Raw genomic sequence first — 23,120 nt, 5'->3', positions numbered from 1 at the left:
CTCCTAGCCTTTTAGGGGTACAAACAATAGTAATTGGGGCCTAGTGTGGTTGTGTACGTGTGATATACATACACTTTTTTGGGATCATATTTTCTATTCCGCTATTTAATCAAAAACCTTTGGGGATCAGTTAAATTGGGGGATAGTCTGTGTTGGTACGTGTGAGAGAGATCCACCTTTCCAAGTTGTTGGGGTTCATCTCATACTTCTGAAGGTTTGAGGGTGCTGCCTGTTCCATACTCCCCCTACTCCTAGCCTTTTAGGGGTACAAACAATAGTAATTGGGGCCTAGTGTGGTTGTGTACGTGTGATATACATACACTTTTTTGGGATCATATTTTCTATTCCGCTATTTAATCAAAAACCTTTGGGGATCAGTTAAATTGGGGGATAGTCTGTGTTGGTACGTGTGAGAGAGATCCACCTTTCCAAGTTGTTGGGGTTCATCTCATACTTCTGAAGGTTTGAGGGTGCTGCCTGTTCCATACTCCCCCTACTCCTAGCCTTTTAGGGGTACAAACAATAGTAATTGGGGCCTAGTGTGGTTGTGTACGTGTGATATACATACACTTTTTTGGGATCATATTTTCTATTCCGCTATTTAATCAAAAACCTTTGGGGATCAGTTAAATTGGGGGATAGTCTGTGTTGGTACGTGTGAGAGAGATCCACCTTTCCAAGTTGTTGGGGTTCATCTCATACTTCTGAAGGTTTGAGGGTGCTGCCTGTTCCATACTCCCCCTACTCCTAGCCTTTTAGGGGTACAAACAATAGTAATTGGGGCCTAGTGTGGTTGTGTACGTGTGATATACATACACTTTTTTGGGATCATATTTTCTATTCCGCTATTTAATCAAAAACCTTTGGGGATCAGTTAAATTGGGGGATAGTCTGTGTTGGTACGTGTGAGAGAGATCCACCTTTCCAAGTTGTTGAGGTTCATCTCATACTTCTGAAGGTTTGAGGGTGCTGCCTGTTCCATACCCCCCCTACTCCTCATCTAGCCTTTTAGGGGTACAAACAATAGTAATTGGGGCCTAGTGTGGTTGTGTACGTGCGAGATACATACACTTTTTTTGATCATATTTCCTATTCCGCTATTCAATAAAAACCTTTGAGGATCAATTGAATTGCGGGATAGTCTGTGTCGGTACGTGTGAGAGAGATCCACCTTTCCAAGTTGTTGGGGTTCATCTCATACTTCTGAAGGTTTGAGGGTGCTGCCTGTTCCATACCCCCCCTACTCCTCATCTAGCCTTTTAGGGGTACAAACAATAGTAATTGGGGCCTAGTGTGGTTGTGTACGTGCGAGATACATACACTTTTTTTGATCATATTTCCTATTCCGCTATTCAATAAAAACCTTTGAGGATCAATTGAATTGCGGGATAGTCTGTGTCGGTACGTGTGAGATCCACCTTTCCAAGTTTTTGGGGTTCATCTCATACTTCTGAAGATTTGAGGGTGCTGCATGTTCCATACTCCTCTTCCTCATCCTCCCTTTAGGGTAGGAAAAAATTTAATCGGGCCTAGTCTGTGTTTGTACGTGTGAGATACACAGTTTTTTATCCTATTCCGCTATTCAATACACACCCTTTTGGTGTAAAAAACATTAAATTGCGGCATAGTTTGCATATTTGACATTTGCATATATTGTGCCTTGTTGCGCTGTTTTGAGTACTCCACCAACATGGCCAGTGGCAATGACGCCGTTCTCAGCTTAACTATCCCACTTCTATGCCTCCTTGAAAAAACAATTCGGGCGATGATGGAAGAGGATGTGGCACAGGATGAGGAGGAGGAGGAGGATGAAGAGGTAACATTTCCAAGGCTTTCAGGGCAGTCATTCGCAAGGGGCTCCGAGGGTGGGTTCCTGCACACGCAAACGCCAGGGACGCAATTGTCCAGCAGGGGCACAGTTCTGGAGGATGAGGAGGATGAGGAGGAGGAGGAGGAGCTGGAGGAGGAGATGGAACCATGTTCACAGCAGGGTGGCACCCAGGCCAGCTCATGGCCATCACTGGTGCGTGGCTGGGGGGATACAGAGGACACGGACCATACACCTCCCACAGAGGACAGCCTTTCGTTGCCTCTGGGCAGCCTGGCACACATGAGCGATTACATGCTGCAGTGTCTCCACAACGACCGCCGAGTTGCCCACATTCTAACTTGTGCTGATTACTGGGTGGCCACGCTGCTGGATCCCCGTTACAAGGACAACGTACCGTCCTTAATTCACTCACTGGAGCGCGATCGCAAGATGCGCGAGTACAAGCGCACGCTGGTAGACGCCATGCTGCTGGCATTCCCATCTGACAGCGGGGCCACAGTGGAAGCACAAGGCAGAGGAGGAGGAGGAGGAGGTCGCCAACGCAACCAGGGCACCGCCAGCACCTCAGAAGGCAGGGTTAGCATGGCCGAAATGTGGAAAAGCTTTGTCAGCACGCCACAACAAACAGCAGCACCAGCAGCTCAGATGGAACGTCTTAGCAGGAGGCAGCATTTTACCAACATGGTGGAGCAGTATGTGTGCACACGCCTACATGTAGTGAATGACGGGTCTGCCCCCTTCAACTTCTGGGTCTCCAAATTGGGCACATGGCCTGAGCTTGCCCTTTACGCCTTGGAGGTGCTGGCGTGCCCTGCAGCCAGTGTATTATCTGAACGGGTATTTAGCACGGCTGGGGGCGTTATAACAGACAAGCGCAGCCGCCTGTCCAGAGACAATGTGGACAAGCTCACGTTCATTAAAATGAACCAGGCATGGATCCCACGGGACTTTTCCGTACCTTGTGCAGAATAGCAATGGATACCGACCTTACCCACCCATTGTTCCATTTTTGCTCTTTCTCACTCTTTTGGGGTGTACCCTCATTTAAAATTTGTGAAAAGAAGCAGTGTTGGCTACCTCGTCCTCCTCCTCAGGGCCAGATTAATGTAGGGGCTATTGGAGCTGCAGCTCCAGGCCCCTACCTTTTATATAGGCCCCGGGTTGGCCATATTCACTGTTACCGCTCTTCTGTCACTTGTAAACACAGAAGTCTGGCTTCTATGCTCGCTTCCCCAGGCAGCACCCTCAGAACCTCCCCACACAGCGTGAAGGCCGGACAAGGAGGGACAGTTGGCGATGCATGGATGTGTTTATGGGCTTCAGAGACAGCATCCCATGTTGAATTAGGCATGCATGGCTGCACCCTTCCTCCTCTGGGTGCATGGCAAGGCACGGCCCTAAGGCCCTTCAAAATCCTCAGCACCAAGCCCATGATGCTGTTAATCCGGCCCTGGTCCTCCTCCACCGCCGCTTCCACCTACACCGCCCATAGGTGTGCGCAGCCTATTGCATTAAGGTGTGCACCCCAAAGTTGAAATACACATGCATGTGTTTGCCAGCAGGGAGAGTAATGTATCGGGGCCATGTACCTGTAGGCAAGGAGAAATAGAGCAGAGCAGGTCCCAGGGAGATCTTTCCCATCTCCTCACTGGCAATGCTATGTGCCCTAGGTGATTAGGGTGTGCCCAGGCACACCCAGCACACCCTGTGCGCACGCCTATGTCACCGCCACATCCACCACCACCTCAACCTCCCTCCTACTCCATATGGGCCTCGTCCTTCAGAGATGAAGAAGAACATTGTTTTATTTTTCTGTTTTTTTTTGTTGTTTTAAGTTATTTCCCTATCCACATTTGTTTGCAGAGCACTTGCCATGCTCTTAATTACGTTTTGCTGCCATTTGCAGCACTCTAGCCCTTTCCTTTGGTGTTTTAGAGCCATTTTAGTGCCTTAAAGTTCGGGTCCCCATTGACTTCAATGGGGTTCGGTGTCCGGGAAAAGTTCGGTAAAAGTCCGGGACACGGACCCGGACTTTTTTTTAAAGTTCGGCCGAACCCGTCGAACACGGACATCTAGGTGTCCGCTCAACCCTAGTTAGGAATGAAAGGATGACACATCATTATTTTCTTTGTAAATAAAAATTATCACCCTACAGAGGGCTGAATTCAAAGACACCCCAAAAATCAAAGTGGAAAAAAAAATGCAGCAGGTTAGTCCATTTTGCTGAAATTTCATTGCAGCAACTCAGTAGTTTATATGGCCCCCACATACCTGACAACATCGCGGCATGCTCCTAATGAGACGAGGGATGGTGTCCTGGGGTATTTCCTCCCAGATCTGGATCAGGGCATTACTGAGCTCCTGAACAGACTGAAGTGCAACCTGGCGGCATCGGATGGACCGAAACATAATGTCCCAGAAGTGTTCTATTTGATTTAGGTCAGGCGAGCGTGGGGGCCATTCAATGGTATCAATTCCTTCACCCTCTTGGAACTGGCTGCATACTCTCACCACATGAGGCCGGGCATTGTCAGGCACTAGGAGGAACCCAGGACCCTGTGCACCAGTGTAAGATCGGCGAATGGGTCCAAGGACTTCATCCAGATACCTATTGACAGCCAGGGTGCCATTATGTAGTCTGTATAGGTCTGTACGTCCTTCCATGGATATGCCTTATCAGACCATCACTGATCCACCACCAAACCGGTGATACTGAATGATGTTACAGGCAGCATAATGTTCTACACAGCTTCTCCAGACCCTTACAGATCTGTCACATGTGCTCAGGGCGAACCTGCTATCATCTATGAAAAGCACAGGCTGCCAGTGGTGTACCTGTCAATTCTGGTGTTCAATGGCAAATGCCAATCGAGCTCCATGGTGCCAGGCAGTGAGAACAGGGCCCACTAGAGGACGTTGGCCCCCCCACGCCACCCTCTTGAAGTATGGTTCTGATTGTTTGTTCAGAGACATTCACATCAGTGGCCTGCTGGAGGTCATTTTGTAAGACTCTGGCAGTGCTCATTCTGTTCCTTCTTGAACAAAGGAGCATATCCCGGTCCTACTGATGTATCATGGACCTTCTATGGCCCTGTCCAGCTCTTCTAGAGTAACTGCCTGTCTCCTGGGAAACACAACAAACCTTCTGGCAATGGCACGTATTGATGTGCCATCCTGGAGGAGATGGACTGCCTGTGCAACCTTTATAGGGTCCAGGTATCGCCTCATGCTACCAGTAGTGACACTGACCTTAGCCAAATGTAAAACCAATGAAAAACAGTCAGAAAAGATGAGTAAGGAAAAACAATTTCAGTGGCCTCCACCTGTAAAACCATTATGTTTTGGAGGTCATCTCATTGTTGCTGATCTAGTGCACCTGTTGATCGCTCTTACTGGTGGCGGGAGGGGACGTCCTCCTGCCGCCCTCCGGTGCTTCTACCAGCTCGCTTGTGCGACCAACAAGTCGGAGAAGGAATCCGCCAGCGGTGGAAGTACACCATAGGGAACACTGAGGACCAGATGGTACCTGACAGTCTCTATGAATCTCACAGGCCCGGGCGTGACGTTATGGCGTCACGTCCGGCTTGGCAATTGTCAATACTGCTGTGATCTCGGCTGGATAGCCGAGATTGTTTTCTTTTTTTTATTTCAGGCTTTCTAGCCTGTAGGAGAGATCTGAGGTCTTATTGACCCCAGATCGCTCCATAAAGAGGACCTGTCAAGGGATGTTTACATACGCAGAAGCGAGCAGAAGCGAGCAGAAGCGAGCGCATATGTTCGTCGTGGCCACATATGTAAACGGCATTCAATCCATACATGGCAGGTATCACCACGAATGTTAGAGAGAGAGCAACGATTCTAACCCAAGACCCCCTCTTTAACTCTAAACTGGTAATCTGTAAAAAAAATTGAAAGCATTGCCAATGGAGATTTTTAAGTACCAAAGTTTGGCGCCATTCCACGAGTGTGCGCAAGCGTGACATATTAGGTATCTATTTACTCAGCATAACATCATCTTTCACATTATACAAAATAAATACACTAACTCTACTGTTTTGTATTTTTTTTAAAAAACACATAAAACAGTTTAAAAAAAAAAACGCATATGCAAAAATTGCTGTGCAAACACCGTGAATAAGTAGAGGACTTATTACACACATCCACATGGGGGGAAGCATCTGGGTGTCCCCTTACTTGTAAAGGTGACTTCCAGATTCTGATAACCCGCCCACCCTCAGACTTCCACAACCACTGGCCCAGGGTTATGGGGAAGAGACCCTGGTCTTTATCAACATGGGGACAAGATGCTTTGCTGGGGGAGGTCCCTCCTCTTTGTTTATATAGCCTGGGATTCCCAGCCATGTAAGTGAATGCGGCCAGTAATGTCACTGGTTGTTAAAGACTCATCGGTGCCTGCGGAGGTAAAACCACTATTTTATAAGATGTTAGGCTCCCGCAGAATGGATACATGTTTAGGTGTTCATCCAAACAACCAAACAGCCAACTGTGGTGGGAACTTGGTGTTTAGACCAAAGCTTGCACTCTTCCCTAGTAACAACTTTCCTGACAGGTTCCTTTGAAAAAGGAAATGCATTCATGCAAAATTAAGTTTAATTGCATTAGAGATGAGGTTCAAATTTGTCACAACACAGTTTTGTGGTGAATCTTGTTAGTTCTAAATCTGCAATCCTGACAAATCTTTGTATGAATTTCCCAGGGTACATTTTTTGAAGACCTAATGCTTTGCGTAGCCTTCAGACCATAGCCAATGGGCTTAGAAGGACCAATAAGGGGGCTTTTGGATGAACCAACTCTCATACTATAAAAGGGAGTATTCAGAACAGTCACAGGGGTTAATTTGCCAAAGGCAAATATGCTGTTCGCTTTGCAAGTCACTCTCTGCAAGGGAATTTATCTCAGAGCTTATTGAATGCGGTGAAATTGCACTTTACAAAAAACACCCTATTATGTGCAATTGCATTTTTTTTTAAAAATACTTTTTTTTTTGCACGTTTGGATGATGGAAGTCAGTAGATCATCAAAAAATGGTATATAGGGCGCTCTAGGCAAATTAGCTGAATGATGAAATCCAAAAAAAGTCAATGACTGGCAGGAAATCAATGGACAGAGAACCTGGTATGCATTTCAGCAGCTTTCCATATGAGAGGCCATGGTTGTGATGAAGGAGCTATTGCGCATGCTCTGAAATGCGTCACCGCTCCCTTGACGTCACTTCTGGAAGCTTGCAGTCCATGCTGCTTCCCACAGCATGGTGGCTCCTTCTTGCATTCTGCACATTCCACCCCACACTGCTGGTTAAGGGGACAAAGTATCGCACCATAAACCCCCCCCCCATGTCTTTTGGAAACTGATGAGCCGATTTATCTCTTGATTCTTGTGAGTGTTTTTAAACATTCTTGTTGTATTAAACCCTGATCTACTGCACTTAGAGTCGCCTTCTTTCTGTTTTTATATTGGAAGTCAGCAGAGCTGTATTTGCAAAGTTATAAGAAGAAAAGAACAGCGCTCTAAGTGCAGACAGATTTATTAACCACTTGCCGACTGCCGTCAGTATATTTACTGCGGCAATCAGCCCCTCACAGGCAAAGCAACGTAGGTCTACGTCGCCCGCCAGTGAGCCTCTAGGGGGCGATCACGCGCCGCCAGAGGCACGCTCCCGCCCCCACTCGTTTACGGACCCCCCCCGCACGTGTGACCGGCGGACCCAATGTCCGCCGGTCAATCGCAACCGTCGGGTGGAGAGGGAGAAAGGCAGGCAGCTAATGTAAACAAAGCCGCCTGTCATTCTCCCCTGTGTAAGTGCAGAGATCATACAGTCCTGCTATGCAGGATCATATTTCTCTGCTGTTACACAAACAGCCACATCCCTTCACAGTTAGAAACACGCCCCTAGGGACACACTTAACCCCTCCTACTCCAATAAAGTTAACCCCTTCCCTGCCAGTGTCATTTTTACAGTAACAGTGCATATTTTTAGCACTGATTACTGTAGTAATGTCATTGGTCCCCCCAAAAGTGTCAAAAACGTCAGTCAAGGGTCCGATCTGTCCACCGCAATGTCGCAGTCCCGCAAAAAAAATCGCAGATCGCCGCCATTACTCATTAAAAAAAATAAATAAATAAAAATGACAAAAATCTTTCCCGTAGTCAGTAAACGCAATAACTTTCGCGCAAACCAACCAAAATACGCTTATTGTGATTTTTTTTTTACCAAACATATGTAGCAGAAATTGGCCTAAAATGTTAAAACATTTTGATTTTTACATTTTTTTTTTTTTGGGTGGGGGATTTCATATAAAAAATGTGAAAAAATATTGTTATTTTTGCAAAATTGACGCTCTTTTTTGTTTATAGCGCATGATCAAAAAATCGCACAGGTGATCAAATACCACCAAAAGAAAGCTCTGTTTGTGGGAAAAAAAGGGCGTCGAATTAATTTGGGTACAGCGTCGCACAACCGCGCAATTGACTGTTAAAGTCATGCAGTGCCGAATCGCAAAATAGGGCCTGGTCAGGAAGGGGGTAAAATATTCCGGGGCTTAAGTGCTTAAGGTGTATAAAAACCAAATGTAACAACTCACAGGAAGTTAAGATATAGAGAGGCTGTTGTAACATTAATAATGCAAGACTCCTCCAGGTGGTGCCGTCCATCCACATGACGAACCCGAGGAAAGAGCGTGCTTGTCCGTTTGGAACTTGGCGCATGCTCAGAAACACGTCATGTGCCCATCAGCTTCCGGGTGATGCCGCCGAAGTTGTTCCACTCTACTTCCACATTACAGCTCCGTTGGGGACCTGGACTATCACAGGAGATAGCCGGGACCTTCCCTCCTGTGACAGATTTCTTTGGTTCTGCTCTAAATGTGGATGGACGGCACCACCTGGAGGAGTCTTGCATTATTAATGTTACAACAGCCTCTCTGTATCTTGGCTTCCTGTGAGTTGCTACATTTGTTTTTATATACCTTAGTGCACTTAGAGCGCTGTTCTGTTCTTCTTGTATCTGTTACAGAGTTTTTTCCTCACTCCTGAGAATAGCTGCTTGGTGCAGTTGGATACCTTATCTATTGGATTGTCTTAATTATTGGACTGTTCATGGACATTCCATATTATTATTTATGTGGATGGACTCTAGCGCTTACATGTATATGTTTTTTTCTCGTATTTGCAAAGTGAACAGCCTTTTTGCCTTTAGTAAATCAGTGTCAATGTATTGAAGCTGCTGTAGGGAGATGATAGAAAAAGCTGACAAAATCCATAGGGAAGAGCATAGGGTCAGTTAGGTACTTTACTTTTTGAGTTATGTAAAAGCTTTTAGGCATAATCATGTCCCATCTGAAAATACGTTCCTTTCAGTTTCCCCAAGCTCGGTGCAATGAGCCGTGTCTTCCGGGATCCAGGAAAGTTCCAACTGGAGGAATCCATGCCTGCTGCTATGACTGTATGCCGTGCTCTGGAGGGGAAATCTCCAATGAAACAGGTAATAAATTCCAACACATAAGTATTCAACCACTAAAATTGTATACACTGCCTGGCTAAATAAAAAGTCGGCACCTGGAATTAACTAAGCAACCAACTAAACTTAAGGCTCGTACACACTTGATGAAAATATCCTCCAATTTTTTTCTCTCATGCTCAGCAGTCATAACCGTTTTTAGTTGACAGTGCATAATGTTCACAAAATTTATTGTCCGATTCATTTGTTCCTAGACTTCCGGGTCGTCAGCAACTTCAGATCATGCGCGGTCTTTCTTATCCGATTTTTTCGTGGACGTACTGCATACACATTAAACGAAAATTGGTAGTCTGGGGACGGACGATAAAAATTTTGGTGTATGTCCCTCCGTTTTTTTTCGTTGAAAATGTCGGCATCATTATAGCTGAATATACGGGTATTTTAAGTCCCCCAAAGAAGGAGTTGGCCCTGCTGAACTTGGGCTTGGATGAATACCCGGCTCAATATAGACAAATGGTTCTGCATATTCTCCTAGCCTCCAGAGTGTTGATCTTACGCCGGTGGCACACTTTTGATATCCCTGGCTTCTTGGATGTGGTTAGGACAGTTAATGACAACTATACTATGGAAAAGTCCTTAGCTTTTAACTCCCTATTGTACCCGAAATTTAGGTCTGCATGGGTAGGCTGGAAATACTCTTCCTGATAACCTGATGTTGTAGGTGGGAGAGTGGGGGGAGGAGCGGCACCCCTGTGGCAATTATGTTCCCAGTGGGAGCTACGGGGATGTTGGCTTCTTCCTCTATTCCTCTCTCACTTATCTCTAGTTGACTAGGTTCCACTGGTTCTCTGGTTCTGTCCTGATTACTGTTGACGTAATGCGCTAAAATATGTAGTTCTTTGATGTTGACGTGTACTTTTTGTATGTTTTGAGTGCCTATGACTTCCTCGCAGTCGGAACAATCCCCTTTCCTCCCCCCCCCTCCCTATTCTCCCCCCACCCCCTCCATCCCCTTCCCTTCCCCTCATTTCTTCTTATTTGCTATTGTTCATTATGTAACCTGTTTCTATGGCTACAGTTTGCTTTACATTTTTTCTCTTATAATCCTTGTATGTTGAAAATTTTTTCAATAAAAAATATTATTAGAAAATGTCGGCATCGGCTGCTGAAAGTTGCGTACACACTAGCCGAAAATCGTACGATTTTACCTCGGACGGGAATTTTCGGCAGATTTTCTACTAGTGTGTACCCCACTTAAGCATGCAGTAACTATCCTATTGGATAGATATTGCATGTGCCCAAAGAATGAGGTCAGCTGACTACCTGAATATACTGAATGATCACTTGTGTCACATTGTGTCACTTCTGGTTTTTTGGATACCATTTATGTTCAAGTGACGGATTTATATATTTCACTATTACACCTTTTTTTGCACTTTAATATCTAATATTTATTGTTCATTTTTTATTGATGCGATATTATCATTAGATATTTTGTATACATCTTTTACATCTAGGCAGCGCCATATACCTTTATTCTCTTCTCCATTACACTCTATATACCTCCCTAGTGGGGTTATATATAGAAGGTAGGCTGCAGCCAGGTTAGTTTATCCACAGCGCGGATTTATTTTCCTATTAACTCCTAATTTAACCCCTTCAGCTCCGGAAGGTTTTACCCCCCTTAACGACCAGGCCATTCTTTGCAAAGAAAGTTCCTGAATCCCAGAGATTAACCACACACCCCCAAACCTCGTTCCTAATGCACAATGCATTAGCAAACCAGTGTCGTTTAGTTAAAGAGGAGTTCCGGCCACAAAATCGACATAGTCAATTTTGGGCCATCCGCTTGCTTTTCGTCACCTGAAAAATAAATGGATAGTTACAATTTTTTTTTTTTTTGTTTACTTACCTTGTTATTGAAGAAAAATATACTCACCTTTCTTCCACTTCCTCCCTCTGCGGCCGCAGCCCGCACCGTCACTTCCTCTTTGCATTGATTCCTGGGAGCTGAACGTCATCGCTCCCAGGAATCAATGCGCCTTCACCGGCCCCGCTCGTCACTTCCGGTGCGGGCGCATCATTCCCTTCTAAACAGCTTCTGGGCATGCCCAGAAACTGTGGAGGGATGATGCGCCCGCACCGGAAGTGATGATCAGGGCCGGTGCAGGCGCATTCTGGGAGAAAAGGACACGGAAGAGGACGCAGAAGAGGACGCGCTGGCTTCAGCTGCCCACACCTGAGATGGCAGCGCTGGACAAGACATTTTCAAGGTAAGTATTTCTTCTAAAAGGTAAGTGCGACCCGGGACAGTACAGAGGCTATCCATTGTGGAATGTACTAGCCCTGACTGTCCCGGGGATATTTTTATTGAAAAAACTTTTTCGTGGCCGGAACTCCGCTTTAAATCTACTTTAAAGTCATTCTAAAGGTTCACTTTTTTTTAAAAAAACATGATCATTCCAAACATGTTATACTTACCTGCTCTGTGGTTTTGCACAGAGTAGTCCTGATCCTCCTCTTCTCTGGTTCCCCGCCAAAGCTCCTGGTCCCTCACCCCTGCTGATTGCCCCCCATAGCTATCATCCTGCTATGGAGGCACTCATGTGTGCCCGCTCCCGACCTAGCTCTGGCTAGCCATACCCTGCTCCATCCTCACTGGCTGTCACTGACAGCAGCAGAAGCCATAAGCTCCCACTTCCATGTCTGAGTCTATGAGGAGAGAGAGAGCCTCTACTCTCGTGAACATCTCTGGATTGAGATCAGGCTCCAGTGCGTTTTTAGGCGGGACTGGGGGGGGCGGCTTGCAGAAGGTTTTTTTTACCTTTTTGCAGAGAATGCATTAGGGTAAAAAACCTTCTACTTTTAAAACCACTTTAGGAAAGAAAGGTCTAATATGTGTAATGTAATTGATTATTTTGGGTAATTTAATCATTATTAAATGTTGTAACATCTGCTGTTTTCTTCCTGAAGACAGCGACTTCTGCCACAAATGTCCTCATGACCATTGGCCAGATGAAAGAAAAGTGAAATGTATCCTCAAAATATATGACTATCTGTCTTATGAGAAGGACATCATGACCCAGGCCTTTGAAATTATTGCCATATTATGCTCTGCTTTAACTCTCTATATACTGTCATTGTTTATTGCATTTCGGGACACTCCAATTGTGAAAGCCAATAACCGGAATGTGAGCTTCATCCTCCTGACCTCCATCTTGCTGAGCTTCCTCTGTGTCTTCTTATTCCTTGGACGTCCTGTGGATAGAACCTGCATGCTGAGACAAATGTCATTTGGAATCTTCTTCTCCATCGCTGTCTCTTCTGTTCTGGCCAAAACGATCACAGTCTTCATTGCCTTCAAAGCAATCAAACCCGGCAGCTACTGGAGGAAGTGGGTGAAAGAGAAGATTTCTGACTCTGTTGTCATAATCTGCTCCTCTGTCCAAGTTCTGATCTGTGTTATTTGGCTGTCAATGTCTCCTCCCTACCAAGAGTTTGACATGCACTCCTATCCCGGAAAGATCATCATTCAGTGTAATGAAGGGTCAGTTATCGGGTTCTACTCTATGTTGGGTTATTTGGGATTTCTGGCAGCTGTGAGTTTTGTTCTGGCTTTCATGGTGAGGACATTACCTGACAGTTTTAATGAAGCCAAGTACATCACCTTCAGCATGCTGGTGTTCTGCAGTGTCTGGATTGCCATGATCCCGGCCTATCTGAGCACCAGAGGGAAATACATGGTGGCTGTGGAGATATTCGCCATATTGGCCTCCAGTGCTGGAATATTAGGATGTATATTTTTTCCTAAATGTTACATAATAATCAGAAAACCTGAGAAAAATTCCAGAAAACATTTTTTTGACAAAGTCAAATCATAGTATCTCTTTTTTTTTAACAATCATGTAAAGAAAAGTTAGGTTGACTAATATACAGCAGCATAGTTTGTGGCTGAAGGATATCTGGATTTTTAAATGTACCTGATTTGTCCTAAGGTGTTAAGTAGTAGCAATGCTGTACCTTTTGATGCTTCTTGCAAACACCTGTGTTAATCTTCAATAAATCCTCATGTCTCCTAAAAATCTATTGAAATCTATTGAAATCTATTGAATTGAATACAGGCTGTATGTAAATATCAGATTTCTTCTCAAGTCAAAATTAAACCCAACCTCTCCTAATATTAAGCCCCATCAATGTCATCAAATGTCAACACTTAAGTGGGCATTGGAGGCTCTGGCTTTTCACATTTGAATGACAAAGGATGGGCTTAGCACTGGGAGGTGAGAAGCTTAATTTTAACTTTAATTTTTTTTTTTTTTTAATAACATTACCTTCTTTTCAGAGGGTTTAAAAATTACAAAGGTAAACTAGGATAGCAAACAACAGTGGTTCAAGAAGCACCATCAAGACAAAGTTGTTCATGAGAGAAACGGCAATATAAGGAGTATGTTATTAAACAATTATCCATTCAATGTAATTAGAACATTGCTTTCCAGTATGGACTACATCAGTGTTTCTCAACTCTGGTCCTCAGGGCACATTAACAGGCCAGATTTTAAGTATTACCTTGGGGAGATGCAGACTAGAATACTGCAATCACTGAGCAGCAAATGATATCACCTGTGATGTATTTCATTTTTCTTGCAAACCTGGCCTGTTAGTGTGACCTGAGGACCGGTGTTCCGTGAAAAATCCATACCCGTGAGAAAACCATACCCTCGTCACTTCCGGTTCCGCTACGGAGGGTATGGATTTCTCACGGTAGTTAAACTTGCGGCGCTTACATTAAAACAGCTCCTCTGAAACGTAAATCATCTCCGCTCTTCGCCCTGTCACTGCCCTCATCTCCGGTAATAAATATAAAAGCGGATCACGGAGCCGCGATCGCCGTCACATTTACATCTCATACACCCGCCGCCGCTTTTATATTTATTACCGGAGATGAGGGCAGTTACAGGGCGAAGAGCGGAGATGATTTACGTTTCAGATGAGCTGTTTTAATGTAAGCGCCGCAAGTTTTACATTAGACACAGTGCCGTGAGAATTTCATGCCCACCGAGCATGCGCACTTGTCTAATTCTTTAATGTTCAATCACGTATCCGGGGCTCTGAGCATGCGCACTGCTGCGCTGCTCAGCTGTTTCAGCCCGGAAGTGACGAGGGTATGGTTTCTCCACGGGGTATGGTTTTTTAACGTTACACCGGAGTTGGGAAACACTGGACTACATAATCATGGATGTATGAGTAAAATAGCCAGGCTTTTTTCTTCAGCTGGAACTTGGTGGAACTCAGTTCCACCACCTCTGGCTCAGGCTTATTACTCCCATCTCACCACTATCACTTGTAAACACAGAGGTTTGGCTTCCGTGTCTATAAATGACAGCTTGTCTCCTGAGCCGCTCCAGCTAAGTGTGGAATAGGGACAAGGCAGATGCAGGTACCCTGAGTGCATTGTGGATGCCGACACCCCCACTGGAAGACCTTTGTGCAAGTGAGCAACCAACAGTGCATGGGGAGGTACTAGAGAAGAAAAGGGGTGAAAGTGAGATGGGGATGGGGGATGCAGAGGTAAGCAGCTGTGGAAGAAGGCTAATTTCTGCATTCTGTGTGCAGCATACCCTGAACTCTGCACTCTCTACCTACTATGTACTGTACTATGCACTCCTGGTATTTAATGCCCCTTTAAGACCCTCCTCACTGTTAGTGATGTTTGACCACACCCACTATTTGATGCGGTTTGGGGTGGGGGTGTGGGAGGAGGGTTATGGAGGTCCTGTGGTGAATTCCTGCACCTATTGTATGAGAAAAAAAAGCCCTGAAAATAGCTATGTGTTGTAAATAATAATAAAAAGGGTTTGCTATTGTAAGGTGACAAGACATCATTGAGCAGATACTGTTGTGGGTAGGGGAGGCAGTCATGCACATGTGATGGTGAGGAGCTGAGAAGAATGAGTAGGATAGATATGAGCTAGCTTAACCACTTGCCTTGACTATCTACGGCGGCGGTCAGCCCCTCACAGGCAAACTGACGTAAGTCTACGTCGCTTGCTTGTGAGGGTCTAGGGAGCGAGCGCGCGCCCCCGGAGGCGCGCTCCTGCTCCCGCGTGATCACGGACCCCCCCGCGCGTGTGACCGGCGGACTCGATGTCCGCCGGCCACTCTGCGATCAGCGGGGGAGAGGGAGAAAGTCAGGCAGCTTGTGTAAACAAGCCACCTGTCATTCTCCTCGGTGTAAAGACACTGATCACACGGATCTACTATGTAGATCCGTTGATCAGTGTCCTTACAGCTCAAGCCATAGCCAATCACAGTAGAAAGCACGCCCCTAGGGACACACACAGCCCCTCCCTCCCGAATAAAGTTAACCCCTTCACTACCAGTGTATTTTTACAGTAACAGTGCATATGTATAGCACTGATTACTGTAGTAATGTCACTGGTAACCCCAAAAGTGTCACAAATGTCAGTCAGGGGTCCGATCTGTCCGCCGCAATGTTGCAGTACCGCAAAAAAAATCGCAGATCGCCGCCATTACGCGTTAAAAAAACAAACAACAAAAATGACAAAAATCTTTCCCTTTGTTAGTAAACGCGATAACTTTTGCGCAAACCAATCGAAAAACGCTTTTTGTGATTTTTTTTACCAAACATAGGTAGCATAAAACAAATTGGCTGAAAATGTTAAAAAATTTTGATTTTTACATTTTTTTGGGGGGGAATTTCATATAAAAAAATGTGAAAAATATTGCTATTTTTGCAAAATTGTCGCTCTTTTTTTGTTTATAGCGCGTGATCAAAAAATCGCACAGGTGATCAAATACCACCAAAAGAAAGCTCTGTTTGTGGGAAAAAAAGGACGTGAAATTCGTTTAGGTATAACGTCGCACGACAGCGCAATTGTCCGTTAAAGGCACGCAGTGCCGAATCGCAAAATACCCCCTGGTCAGGAAGGGGGTAAAATCTTCCGGGGCTTAAGTGGTTAACCAGGGTAAGGTACATTTTATGCACAACTTTCTGGACAGTTTTCCAGTGAGATATACATTTAGAGAATCCTAATGTGCCCTGCAGCACTGAGTTCCATTGTTTTTGGGAAATTGTAAAGTGTAGGAGATCCTCCAAATAGGTCATAAGTGGAGATTTGCCCTGAGAGTTGGGGGTTATTCAACCTCCTGAAAATATGAGATTCCCTTTTGGTATGCACCGGGCTGAAGATAGAACCTTACTAAATCCAACAAAGGGGTGTTTTTAACCCGGTTTTAGTATCTCAGGCAGAAATATTTGTAAAAGTTAGTATGAAGGATTGGAAACTTGGAACATATTGTTTGAAAGGAATGGAGGTTAGTGTCCTGATTAGGGATGGGTTAAGCACCCCTTTTTCAATTTGCAGCAGAACTCCCGAACAGGGGATACGTTCTAACCTGAATGGCCAACCCCACTGAAGTCTATGGGAGCCAAACAGGAAAAATCAATAGTGCCCATTTTGAAGGCTTATATACAAATAATTGGCCATAAAAGGGGTATGGGGTTCTGGGTACTGCCCTGGGGGACAAGTAACAATAATAAAAAAAATATATATATATATATATATTGTGGCAGGGCACATGGATCCGTGGTCGACGGAAGATACGTGTCACCGAGGTTCCTGGCCTCGGTGAGATAAGAGCCGGTAATTCTGTGTCAGCAGCAGCTAGTGCTGTTTGACATTTTTCTATTTTAGTGTGGCTGCAAAGCCGAATCCGGGCCGGCTCTTATTGGGAGCAGTTAAGGTATGGGTGGGTGGCTGCTCCCCACGCTCCAGGCCAGGTCTTACCTGGGGTTTATAAGGCAGACAGCCTAACAGGTGTTTGAGATTTGTCTCCAGGCACCAGAAGGCTGTGGAAGTGAGTGTTGAGGCTGGAAAGCTTACAAGCAGATGAACTGACCCATTGCTGTGTGTGAACAGCACCAAAGAGACACAGGTGAATGGACTTGTTGCTGTGCTTAAACCTGCCTTTAAGACTGTCAGTTTTCCTTTTTGTTGGGTGTGAGTAAACACCAAGAAAGACTGTTACTTTTGTGTTCCTGAAGTGTAAATAAAACACTCCTAATTTACTTTGAAGAACCATCTGTTTTGCCTCTATACTGCACCCGCAAATCCTACCTACCAGAGCAAATCCCCACATTTGGTGGAGGACGCAGGCATGCGCAGTGAGGCTGGCGTAAGACGCCAAAATATTTTTGTTCTGCTGAATGTGACTGTACATGTCGTATATTAAGCCTGCTAAGCTGCAGCCACAGGAAAAGATGGAGGAATTGATAAGGCAGCTTACCCAGGCCAGTTTAGGACAACAGCAGGCCATAGAGCTACAGCGGGAGACTAACCTGCAACAGCAGAAAAGACATGAGGAGGCTATGTGTGCACAGCAGGAGACTAATCAACGGCTGCTGCAACATGTGTTGGCGTTGGAAAAGTCTGGGGTGTCTCGGGGAGTGCATGATGCCCGGAAAGCGGTCCGTGCAGCGATACCCAAGATGGCTCCCACGGATGACGTCGAGACGTACCTCGCCATATTTGAAAAAGTGGCGGTCCGGGAGAAGCTACCCCGTGACCAGTGGGCTGAGGTGGTCGCTCCGTTCCTGGCATCCGGACCCCAGCAGGTGTTTTTCGATTTGACAGATGACCAAGCTGCCGACTACCTGACCATAAAAGGTGAGATCCTGGCGAGACTGGGCGTAAATGTCTTAGTCCGCGCTCAGCGAGTGCATCAGTGGGGCTACAAAGCGGCCAAACCGGCCAGGCCACAATATTACGATTTACTGCACAGACTGCAAAAATGGCTGCAGCCTGATCTGTTAAAGCCCACTGATATGCTGGACCGCTTATTGGCTGACATGTTTTGGAGGGCCTTGCCTTATCCCCTCCAGCACTGGATCGGCCAGGCTTCTCCTGACAATGCTCTGGATATGGTTGACCTGGTGGAGCGCTATGAGGCCACCAAGAACTTGCAGGGATGTACAGGGGGGAGGGGGCCAGTCAAACCCCGGAAATCTCCGCCACAGACCCAACGCTTGGTGGCAATGAGACACACTCAAGACGTACTTCCTGTACGCCCGACCCCAATAGTCTGCTGGTGGTGTCAGGAGCCAGGTCACGTGAGGGCTGAGTGTCCCCAACAGGACGAGCCTATGGAGACTAACTATGGACACCGCCACTCGTTGTATGCACGAAAGCTATGCGCCACAGGCACTGGTGAGGTGATAGACAGTAACCATCTGTGTCAGGTGGAAGTGGGAGACACTTTTGCGGTGGCTCTGCTGGACTCAGGAAGTCTGGTGTCCCTGGTGAGAACGGCGTTAATACGGCCTGCTGAATATACCGGCCGCAGAGTCAGGGTCGTATGTATTCATGGAGACTTAAAGGACTATCCCACAGCGCTGGTGTGACGTGAGTCACTTTGGTTGGGGGGCTTGTGAAACCCCAATTGCTTTAGGGAGGGTGGGAGACTCCTTGTCCAGCATCCCCAGTCCTTCTTATGTGTAAGTCACCCTGTGTCTATAAGGGGCACAGGGTGACCAAAAACTACAGTACAGGCCGGGACGACAAAATGGCAATGCAGATGGACTTTCTCTGCAAACTGGACTGTGATTGTAGTATGGCTCCCGGACATCCCCAAGCTGACCCGTATTGGATCTAGCTGGGTCTGCCGGACTATGGAACAGGGGGGAAGTATTGTCACAGAATTAGGAAGCTAGACTCCTGGCCACTGTCTGTGTGGAGCAATTCTTTTTGTAGTCTCATCAACTCCAGCCATCTGTCTTTCACACAGCAGCCCATTGTCTGCTATGGGGATGTGTCACACTTTAATGCTGTCTATTGTTCTTTGGGATCTCGATGCCGGTGTGTCTGGCCTGGAATGAGATTCCTGAATGTTCAGGTGTTTAATTGTGTCATATATTGTTTGCCTGCTAGCATTCTGTGCATTCCGCCTAGGCTGATTTAAGTGCTCAGTTAATTGGTATGTTAATGATATCATGGTCAGCCCTACCTCGTTATCGTAGCTATTGTGTGATATTTTGTGTAAATATTTGACTGGCCAATGACATACTTCTCCAATGTATAAAAGTCTGTGAGTTGGTTTTAATAAACAGTTCATTCTGGTTTCACTCCAAAACTTGTACTGTCTAGTTCTTGGGGTAACTATAGCCAGAATCACGGATCCCGTGTTCCAGAGCTTAGGAAGCAGGTTACTGGCGGAGATACCCAGTCGGTGGTGTCCGGATTCCGTCACATTGGTGGCAAGCGGTGGGATGCTTCCTGCAGTCTGGGACATCCAAACCTCCACCGGGATCCAAGATCGGGATAGCAGACTTTGGTGGCTACAACGGAGATATGGACCTGGCATCAGAGTTCGAGGGGGTGCTGCGGATTTCCCTTTCTGTATACCCCAGGACAATATCTGCGGATCAATACCTGGAGCTCAGGCAGCAGATTCGGGTGGGGCTCTGGCTTGGAGCCCTCCAGCTTGCTGGTATATACCAGGGAAAGTGCTTTCCAACCCCAGGGGAACAGGCCAGTGATCAACGGAAGTTGCGGATGGCATTCCTGGGAGAGCGGCCCCAGGAGCAATGGGTATCCGAGTTGGACAGGCTGGTCCAGCAGGAGATAGAGCTGGACAATCAATATCGGGCTCTGCAATGGCACGCAGAGCAGAAATATTTAGGAGAGACATCAGAATGCTCTCCGGAGGGATATGACTTTGGTGGCCCTGGATTGCTGTGGGAGAGCCTTACAGATGTCTTTGTGTTTGGGGATGAAGGGGAACCTACCCTTGAGAACCTGCAAGAATACAGAGAGGCTATGCTCCGTCTCACAGGGGTCTCAGAGCTTGAACCTGATCTAGAACACTTGCTAAGGAAAGAACAGCATCTGGAAAGGGCATACAGGAAACTGCTAGGACACGTTCAGCAGCATGCCTATGAGTCGGCAGTGGAAACTCCGGAGATTGCTGTTCCCAAAGCTAAAGTGCTGACAACAGGGCAGAGCTCTGCTAGCCTCTGCCCAGCACCAGTAACATCTTCTGGATTCCACAGAAAGGAGATGGTGAACCTCGATCCCCAGACACCACCAGAGACTGGGGATTTAATAGACTTTTCTATTGAGGAGGAACAACCCGGTGAGACTCCTGCAGAACAGCTCACTTCAGAGCATGGCGCTGTGGACCCCTGTATACAACAATCGGTGGCCCTGAAGGATGTGTGCAAGGTCACCGATGTTTCAATTTACTTCACAGTGGAAAAGCTGGAAGCTGGGCAGAACGCTACTGGCCTCTGCCCACAACAGTCTCTCCTTGGTTGGGGAGACAGTACAGACTGGGGGTACTGTGAAGACCCACCGATGGCTGGTGGAGATGGGACCGAGGTCTCTCTACCGGCCCTACAGGGAGGCTGGGCAGCCGGCCAAGGTCCCCAGCTACAGCAGTGTACCTTCCAGGGACAGGAGACAACTAATCCTTCTCCCCAACCACAGGGAGACAACAGACCTGACCCCAATGGTGCAGATGGGACCGCGGTCTCTGCACCAGACCTACAGGGATGCTGGACGGCCGGTCCAGATCCCCCACCTACCCCGCAGGAATACAAGGAGGAGGAGGTAAGTGATCCCTCCTCTCTACAGCAGACCCCCAACCAGGTTCTGGGGGTAGTATTCGCCAACCCCAACCCAGCAGAAGGGCTGGCAACAGAGCAGAGCGCTGCTGGCTAGGGATGATCGAACGGTTCGGGTCCACCATCGGTTCGGCCCGAACATTGGGTGTTCGAGGTTCGGCCGAATTTAGAACTTTTTGCCCAAAAAGTTCGGAATTCGGCAACCAGAACCGCCCAAAATGCAATGCTTCAGGAAATGGGCTTTAAAAGCCCGTGATTGGACCAGAACCATTAGCAAAAGCCAATTGAGGGGGCAGAAGAATGCTAGGAATGTGATTGGAGTGACTAGGGGGTCCCTAGACCAATCATTAGTGAATACGCCCCCCAGTATATAAGATCGCCCCCGCCATATTCCCAGCATTGTTATACTGGACATGGAAGAGAGTGGAAGCAGTTCTGTTAATTTTACTTTAAAAGTGTCATTTAGCTATTTTTAGTGTGAGGAAAGGGATATGTAGTGTAGTTAGAGAGCTCCTTTACACTTAAGTTAGCTTCAAAAATTTAGTTTCTGTAGGGAAAGTGTTAAGTGTCAGGGGACCGTAGTGTAGTGTAGGGTTAACTGACAGTGACTGCTATGGAAGGGTGACAAAACCCTTCCATAGCAGGGTGACCGCTATAGAGAAATGATCATTTCTCTGCTTCGGGACAGGAATGTGGCTTCTCACCAGCAAGCATTTTTTAATGCTGCAGGGACTGCCACTGCCAGTGCTTTTTTGAGGACATGTTTGATGTCAGACATGACATCTGAATATGTGTATAGGGGGTATATATAGACATATATGTCTGTATATATACCCCTAGACATATATAGGTGTGATAGTAGCAGAAATAAATGCTTGCGCTAATGAAATCATTTACAGTAATATATTTCTGCTACTATCACACCTATATATGTCTAGGGGTATATATTCAGACATATATGCCTATATATACCCCCTATACACATGTTCAGATGTTTTGCCTGCCTCAAAAGAACCCCAAAAAATGCCAAAAAAACGCTAGTGTCAAAAAAAAAAATGCCCAGGTGTGTTTTTGCTGGCATTTTTTGGGGGGTTTTGGAGGCAGGCAAAACATCAGAACTTGTGCACAGTACCACTATACACAAGTTCAGATGTTTTGCCTGCCTCAAAAGAACCCCAAAAAATGCCAAAAAAAAGCTAGCGTCAAAAAAAAAAATGCCCAGGTGTGTTTTTGCTGGCATTTTTTGGGGGGTTTTGGAGGCAGGCAAAACATCAGAACTTGTGCACAGTACCACTATACACAAGTTCAGATGTTTTGCCTGCCTCAAAAGAACCCCAAAAAATGCCAAAAAAAACGCTAGCGTCAAAAAAAAAATGCCCAGGTGTGTTTTTGCTGGCATTTTTTGGGGGGTTTTGGAGGCAGGCAAAACATCAGAACTTGTGCACAGTACCACTATACACAAGTTCAGATGTTTTTCCTGACTGCAAAGAACCCAAAAAATGCCTGCTATTAAACCGGCAAGGTGTTACAGCAGAGAAGCCAACTACCTGTCCTGAAAGTTTTCTAATACAAACAATCTTTTTTTTTATGGTTCTGGACATGCTACAGAGCTGAAACTTCACAGGTACACCTTTTAGACCCCCCAGACACAAAATCACACAAAAAAAAGTTCTTAAAAATTGTCATTTTTGATAAAAAAGCCAATTATTGAAAAATTAAAAAAAAAAAAAAAAAAAAAAAGAGATTTTTTGATTTTTACTTTGGATTTAGTATCTGGGGGGTCTAAAAAGTGTACATGTGAAGTTTCAGCTCTGTAGCATGTCCAGAACCCCCCAAAAATTAGCATTTTCTTATAATTTTTATTAGAACAGGAATACGGCTTCTCTACGGCGCTTTTTCTTGCATTTATCGGGCATTTTTGGAGGCAGGCATGACTTTTTTTGGATTTAGTGTCTGGGGGGTCTAAAAAGTGTACCTGTGAAGTTTCAGCTCTGTAGCATGTCCAGAACCAGAAAAAAAGATAATTTTTCAGTAGAGCAGGGATGGTGGGACCCCTCTTTTACAGTTATATGATCTTTTTTTGGGGTTCTGGACATGCTACAGAGCTGAAACTTCACAGGTACACCTTTTAGACCCCCCAGACACAAAATCACACAAAAAAAGTTCTTAAA

At 46.0% G+C, this 23,120-nt stretch overlaps 1 protein-coding gene across 1 annotated transcript; it reads left to right on the top strand.

Moving 5' to 3' along the window:
• Positions 1 to 12,469: 12,469 nt before the first annotated feature.
• Positions 12,470 to 13,189, top strand: LOC309566203 (vomeronasal type-2 receptor 26-like; the record flags this gene model as incomplete). Its single annotated transcript, XM_082271302.1, has 1 exon — positions 12,470 to 13,189. The coding sequence occupies exon 1, from the start codon at positions 12,584 to 12,586 to the stop codon at positions 13,187 to 13,189; it is 606 nt and encodes a 201-aa protein (XP_082127428.1). The 5' UTR covers positions 12,470 to 12,583.
• Positions 13,190 to 23,120: the final 9,931 nt, after the last annotated feature.

Source organism: Pelophylax lessonae (genome assembly GCF_965119305.1).
Source record: "Pelophylax lessonae genome assembly, chromosome: 1".
Lineage (NCBI taxonomy): Eukaryota > Metazoa > Chordata > Amphibia > Anura > Ranidae > Pelophylax > Pelophylax lessonae.
The sequence above is the reverse complement of the archived record's forward strand: the minus strand, read 5'-3'. Positions and strand labels throughout refer to the sequence as shown.